The sequence below is a fragment of the Nicotiana tabacum genome, chromosome 9, assembly GCF_000715075.1.
Source record: "Nicotiana tabacum cultivar K326 chromosome 9, ASM71507v2, whole genome shotgun sequence".
Lineage (NCBI taxonomy): Eukaryota > Viridiplantae > Streptophyta > Magnoliopsida > Solanales > Solanaceae > Nicotiana > Nicotiana tabacum.
Window position 1 is genome coordinate 72,135,896 of NC_134088.1, and position 7,703 is coordinate 72,143,598.

The following is a 7,703-nucleotide window of genomic DNA, read 5'->3' on the forward strand; positions in this document are numbered from 1 at the left end:
TTCTAATTCAATAGCAGCATAGGGAGGCACACTCACAACTTTGAATAGGCCAGACAATTTTGATTTGAGGTTACCCGGAAAGAACTTCAATCTTGAGTGGAAGAGTAAGACCAAGTCACCGTATTTGAATTCCCGCTTCAAAATCTTCTTGTCATGAACAAACTTCATTCTTTGTTTATACATGGCTGCATTCTCATAGATCATGAAAATAAAACTCTTCCATCTCGTTGAGTTGTGTCATCCTTAGATTAGCAACTTCAGACCAGTCAAGATTTAGCTTTTTCAATGGCCATATGGCTTTGTTCAAGTTCCACTGGCAAGTGACAAGCCTTACCAAAAACCAATCGGTAAGGTGAGGTACCAATGGGTGTCTTAAATGCTGTTTGATCGGTCTACAATGCATCATCCAGCTTCTTTGACCAGTCAGTTCTGTTTGCATTAGTAGTTTTTGCTAGAATTTTTTTGGTCTCTCGGTTGGAGACTTCAACTTGACCGCTTGACTGAGGGTGATAAAGGGTAGCAACCTTGTTCTTAACTCCATATTTTTCGAGCAATCCGGCAAAAGCTTTGTTGCAAAAATTAGAACCACCATCACTGAGGATGGCCCTTGGGGTTCCAAACCGAGTAAATATGTTTTTCTTCAAGAAGGCGGTTACACTTCTTGCCTCATTGTTTGGCAAGACAATTGCCTCAACCCATTTGGAGACATAATCTACTTCTACCAAGATATATGTCATGCCGTAAGAACTTACGAAGGTCCCCATGAAATCTATCCCCCACACATCTGTAATGACCCGGTCGGTCGTTTTGAGAGTTATAACCCCATTTTCCCCATTTTGACTTCTTTTTGTGTTATTCAGCTATATTATGTTATATCGGGTTAGTGGGTTCGAATTCGGAAGGAATTCAGAGTGAAATGAGACACTTAGTCTCATAATTGAAAAATTGAGTTAGAAAAGTGGACTGGATATAGACCTATGTGTAAATGACCGCGGATTTGAATTTTGATGATTCCAATAGCTCCTATGGTGATTTTGGTCTTAGGAGCGTGTCCGGAATATTATTTGGAAGTTCGTAGAGGAATTAGTCTTGAAATGCCGAAAGTTTTATTTTTGAGAAGTTTGACCGGGGGGTTGACTTTTTGATATCGGGGTCAAAATCAGATTCTGAAAATTGGAATACCTCTGTTATGTCATTTAGGACTTGTGTGCACAATTTGAGGTCAATCGGACGTGATTTGATAGGTTCCGGAGTTGTTTGTAGAAATTAGAAATTTCAAAGTTCATTAGGCTTGAACTGGGCTGTAATTCATGGTTTTATCGTTGTTTGAGGTGATTTGAGGATTCGACTAAGTTCGTATGATGTTTTAGGACTTGCTGGTATATTTGGTTGAGGTCCCGAGGGCCTCGTGTGAGTTTCGGATGGTTAACGGATCAAAAATTGAACTAGAACAGCTGCTGCAATTTCCTTCTGTTGGAAATTGCTTCTGCCCAGAAATCGAGCCCAGATCGAGCTCAGGGTCGAGGGACACGATTGAAGCTCAGATCGAGCTCAGGGTCGAGGGACACGATCGAAGCCCAGATCGAGCTCAGGGTCGAGGGACACGATCGAAGCCCAGATCGAGCCCAGAGTCGAGGGCCACGATCGAAGCCATGATCGAGCCCAGAGTCGAGGGCCACGATCGAAGGCATAATCGAGGGAGAGGATTGAGAACCAGGATCAAGGGGCAGGACCGAGGACCAGGATCGAGGACCTCGATCGAAGGCCAAGATCGAGGCAAAACCGAGGATGTCTGGGCAGAATTATAAAAACAAGGATTTCGTCCCATTTGCCTTTTTTGACAAATTAGAGCTTGAGGAGAGGCGATTTTTGATATATTTTCAAGGAAAACTTTAGGTAAGTCCCTTGTGATCATTTCTACTCCATAATATTGAATTATCATCGAATAATCCGACTAGATTACATGATTTTGAGGTGTGAATCGGAGATTGGAACTTAGAAATTTGGAAATAAGATTGTAGATTTGAGGGTCGAGTTGAGGTTGGATTTTGGTAAAATTGATATGGGTAGACTCGTGGTTGAATGGGCTTTCGGATTTTTTAACTTTTGTCACGTTCCGAGACGTGGGCCCCACAGGCAATTTTTGAGCCAATTTCGGGTTTTGGTCTAATTTTGAAGCTTTTCTTGTGGAATTCATTCTATTAGCATATATTGACGGTATTATACTGATTGTGAATAGATTTGGAGTATTTGGAGGCCGATTCCAGAGGCAAAAGCATTGCGGGGTAGAGATTTGACCGGTTTGAGGTAAGTAACGATTGTAAATCTAGTCATAAGGGTATGAAACCCCGGATTTCGTATCATTCTACTATTTTGAAGTGACGCACATGCTAGGTGACGGGCGTGTGGGCATGTACTGTTGGGAATTTGTGACTTGGTCCATCCCGTAACAACTGTAAAGTTGCATACTTTGTTGAAACCATATGATACTTATCTCTTTTAGAAAGAATTTCTCTAAATTGGGCTGAATACCATGTTTGGGCCTTGCGCCAATGCTGTTTGGACCCTTAGGGGCTGTTTCTTACCATCCTCTCATTGTTTTCGATTGAAAATCTATACTCAATCATGTTTATACTTGTTTACCGCATAACTCTGTTTTATGACTCTATTTTGATGCATATAAATGTTTTGGGCCGAATGCCCTGTTTTACTAAAATGCTCGAGTGGCTTGAGAGGTTTATGACTGAGTGAGGCCGAGGCCAAGCCTTTGTTTGAAAAACTATTGGAAAAATGTCTTTAAAATGATTTTTATTGGAACTGGGTTTAAACGAGATGTTTGATTCAAATCCTGATTTTTTTAAGAGCATGTGGTATTTTACTGAGATTTCCTGATATGAACGTTATATGCTTTATTGCTCGTCACTACTGCTCAGTCTATATTTATTGTTCTTACTTACTGAGTTGGCGTACTCACGTTACTCCCTGCACCTTATGTGCAGATCCAGGTGTAGCTGGACACGGTAGCAGTTATTGAGTGTTCTGGTTGCAGATTTTCTTGGAGATAGCAACGTAGCTATTTGGCGATCGCAGCCCCTGCTCTTCTCCCTCTTATCTTCCTCTAGTTGTATTTAGCTATTTTCTGGGATGAGTTAGCCTTGATATTGTTAGACAAATGGTAGTATGTGTTCATGACTAGTGACACCCCGATGTCAGGCTTTTTCTCTTCCGCACTTCTATTTTTCTTTGATTTGAACTCTTTTAGTGGAGGTTTTATGTTAAATAACCTTGAAATTATCTTTGAAATGAAAATATCGTTTTGTTTTGGAAATGAGTCGGCTTGCCTAGTTCCACGATAGGCGCCATCACGATAAGATTAGTTTTGGGTCGTGACAGATTGGTATCAGAGCCTAGGTTACATAGGTCTCACGAGTCATGAGCGGGTTTAGTAGAGTCTTGCGGATCGGTACAAAGACATCTGTACTTATCTTCAGGAGGCTAGAGAACCTTTAGAAAACTCCACATTCTTGAATTCTTGTCGTGCGAATCTGTTGATTCTAGTAACTAAACATCTTTTGTTTCATTCACTCACAGATAGTGAGGACTCGTACTATCGGTCAGGAGGGCCAGCCACCAGTACCACCAGCCAGGGCCGCGAAAGGCCGAGGCCGCGGTAGAGGCCGTGGTAGGGGTAGAGGTGCAGCCCGTACAACAATTGGGGCAGTAACTACAAATCCACCGGTTGTCCCAGATCAGGACCAAGTTTCAGTTGTTGATGCACCAGCTCAGGCACCACATATGCCTATTGTGATTTCAGGCCTTCAGGAGGCCCTAGCTCAGATTCTGACAAAGTGTACTGGCCTTGCTCAGGAGGTCTCTATTTCGACGGCCGCAACTACTTCTCAGGCCAGGGGAGGCACTCAGACTCCTGTTGCTCACACACCCGAGCAGGTTATTTAGGGACTTCAGACACCAGAGGCACCACCAGCCCAGCCGGTTGCTGTTGCTCAGGATTATGTGGTTCCTGCTATGGCTGAGGATGATCAGCGTAGGTTGGAGAGGTTTGGGAGACTTCAGCCACCACCTTTTAGTGGCATAGAGAGAGAGGATGCTCAGGACTTTTTGGACAGGTGTCAGAGGATACTCCGTACTGCTGGTATTTTGGAGACTTGTGGGGTCTCATTCACTACCTTTCAGTTTTCTAGGGCTGCACTCAGATGGTGGGAGGCTTACGAGAGGCGTAGGCCTGTTGGCACAGCATCCCTTACTTGGCAGCAGTTCTCCGTGGTCTTTTTGGAGAAGTTCGTGCCTCGATCCCGCAGAGAGGAGCTGCGTAGACAGTTTGAGCGGCTCCGCCAGGGTGATATGTCTGTGACGCAGTATGAGATGCAGTTCCGAGTTGGCCCCTCATGCTATATGGTTGGTTCCCACGGATAGAGAGAGGATTATGAGGTTTATTGATGGCCTCACTTATCAGCTACAGTTGCTCATGACCAGGGAGCGGGTTTCAGGTGCTACCTTTGATGAGGTTGTCGACATTTCTCGGTAGATTGAGATGGTTCGCGGTCAGGAGAGGGTTGAGCGGGAGGCTAAGAGGCCTCGTGGTCAAGGTGGATTTAGCGGTGCTCCTTTTGGGGGTCAGTTCCAGCACGGTAAAGGTCGTCATTTCAGACAGGCTCAGTCAGCTCGGCCATTTCATCGGGGTGCATCATCTGGCCATGGTTCTCAAAGTTCTCATCAGGGCCACTCATTACTTAGTGCCCTTCCAGTTCAGAGTTCATCTCGTGCTCCACCTGTTCAGGGCTCTTCCATGCCAGGTTCTTCTACCAGTCATCCTGGTGCTAGGGGTTCACTTCAGTTTCTGCCGCCAGCACCAGGGAGTTATTTTAAGTGTGGGGAGCTTGGGCATATGTGGAGGCAGTGTCCTTGTCGTCATAGAGGTCAATCTCAGCAGAGGAGTCAGCCTCCAACTACAGCACCAGCTACCTCACCACCCGCTCAGTCAGCTCGGGGTGGAGGTCAGTCAGCTAGGGGTCGCCCTATAGGGGGAGGCAGATTAGGGGGTGGTCAGGCTCATTTCTATGCTCTCCTTGCCAGACCAGATGCTATTGCTTCAGATGCTGTGATTACAGGTATTGTCTCAGTTTGCCACAGAGATGCTTCAATATTATGACCCTGGTTCCACGTATTCATATGTTTCCTCGTATTTCGCCCATTTTCTGGATATGCCCCGTGAGTCCTTAGTTTAATCTGTACATGTATCTACTCCTGTGGGTGATACTATTATTGTGGACCGCGTATGTCTGTCATGTGTGGTGACTATTGGGGGTTTGGAGACCCGAGTAGATCTATTATTGCTCAATATGGTTGACTTTGATGTGATATTGGGTATGGATTGGTTATCTCCATGTCATGTTGTTCTAGATTGTCATGCTAAGATGGTGACATTGGCTATGCCGGGAATTTCGAGGGTTGAGTGGAGCAGTTCTATAAATTATGTACCAAGTAGGGTGATTTCATATTTGAAGGCTCAGCGCATGGTTGAGAAGGGTTGCCTATCTTATTTGGCTTTTGTGAGGGATGTTAGTGCAGAGACTCCTGTCATTTATTCTGTTTCGGTGGTACGTGATTTTCCGGATATGTTTCCTGCAGACCTATCGAGCATGCCGCCTGACAGGGATATTGACTTTGGTATTGATTTGGTGCCGGGCACTCAGCCCATTTCTATTCCACCGTATCACATGGCACCGGCAGAGTTGAAGGAATTGAAAGAACAGCTTCACGAACTCCTTGATAAGGGGTTTATTCGGCCTAGTGTGTCACCTTGGGGTGCACCGGTTCTATTTGTGAAAAAGAAGGATGGTTCCATGAGAATGTGTATTGATTACAGGCAGTTGAACAAGGTCACAGTCAAGAACAAGTATCCTTTGCCTCGTATTGATGATTTATTTGACCAGCTTCAGGGAGCGAGTGTGTTCGCCAAGATTGATTTGAGGTCCGGTTATCACCAGTTGAAGATTCGGGATTCAGATATTCACAAGACAGCTTTCAGAACCCGATATGGCCATTATGAGTTCTTGGTGATGTCTTTTGGGCTGACCAATGCCCCAGCAACGTTCATGCATCTGATGAACAGTGTATTCCAGCCCTATTTGGACTCATTCATCGTTGTATTTATTGACGACATCCTGGTGTACTCTCGTAGCCAGAAAGAGCACGCTCAGCATTTGAGGGTTGTATTGCAGAGATTGAGGGAGGAGAAACTTTATGCAAAGTTCTCTAAATGTGAGTTTTGGCTCAGTTCAGTAGCATTCTTAGGGCACGTGGTGTCCAGTGAGGGTATTCAGGTGGATCCGAAGAAGATAGTGGCAGTGCAGAGTTGGCCCAGACCGTCCTTAGCCACGGAGATTAGGAGCTTTCTTGGTTTGGCGGGTTACTACCGTCGCTTTGTGGAGGGATTTTCATCTATTGCATCGCCCTTGACCAAATTGACCCAAAATGGTGCTCCATTCAGGTGGTCAGATGAATGTGAGGAGAGCTTTCAGAAGCTCCAGATTGCTTTGACCACAGCTCCAGTGTTAGTTCTGCCATCAGCTTCAGGTTCTTACACTATGTATTGTGATTCCTCGAGGATAGGCATTGGTTGTGTTTTGATGTAGGAGGGTAGGGTGATTGTTTATGCCTCGCGCCCGTTGAAGACCCATGAGAAGAACTATCCTATCCATGATCTTGAGTTAGCAGCCATTTTTCCGACCTTGAAAATTTGGTGTCATCATTTGTATGGGGTTCATTGTGAAATCTATACTGATCACCGGAGTCTGCAGTATCTGTTAAAGCAGAAGGATCTTAATTTGCGTCAGCGGAGATGGTTGGAGCTTCTTAAGGACTATGATATCACTATTTTGTACCATCCGGGGAAGGCCAATGTGGTGGCCGATGCTTAGAGTCGTCGGGCAGAGAGTTTGGAGAGTTTAGCATATCTTCTAGCAGTAGAGAGACCTTTGGCATTAGATGTTCAGACCTTAGCAGGCCAGTTTGTCAGATTGGATATTTCGGAGCCTAGTCGGGTATTGGCTTGTGTGGTCTCCAGGTCTTCTCTTTATGACCGTATCAGGGAGCGTCAGTATGATGACTTTTACTTGCTCGTTCTTCAGGACAAGGTTCAGAGAGGTGATGCTAGGGATGTGACTATTGGTGATGACGGGGTGCTGAGAATGCGGGGCTGGATATGTGTGCCTAATGTAGATGGGCTTCGAGAGTTGATTCTTGAGGAGGCCCATAGCTCGCGGTATTCCATCTATCTAGGTGCCGCGAAGATGTACCAAGATTTGAGGCAGCACTATTGGTGGAGACGGATGAAGAAGGATATAGTTTGGTTTGTGGCTCGGTGTCTAAATTGTCAGCAGGTAAAGTATGAGCATCAGAGATCGGGTGGCTTGCTTCAGATGTTAGAGATCCCAGAGTGGAAGTGGGAGCAGATCACTATGGACTTTGTAGTTGGGCTCCCACGGACTTTGAGGAAGTTCGACGCTATTTGGGTTATTGTGGATCGGCTGACCAAGTCCGCGCACTTCATTCCGTTTGGTACTACTTACTCTTTAGAGCGGTTGGCTGAAATTTACATCCGAGAGATCGTTCGCCTGCATGGTGTCCCAGTTTCCATCATTTCAGATAGGGGTACTCAATTCACATCGCAGTTTGGGAGG

At 45.3% G+C, this 7,703-nt stretch overlaps 1 protein-coding gene across 1 annotated transcript; it reads right to left on the minus strand.

Moving 5' to 3' along the window:
- Window positions 1-392: 392 nt before the first annotated feature.
- LOC142163954 (uncharacterized) lies at window positions 393-737 on the minus strand. Its single transcript, XM_075221110.1, has one exon. It carries the CDS (start codon window positions 735-737, stop codon window positions 393-395), a length of 345 nt encoding a protein of 114 aa, XP_075077211.1.
- Window positions 738-7,703: the final 6,966 nt, after the last annotated feature.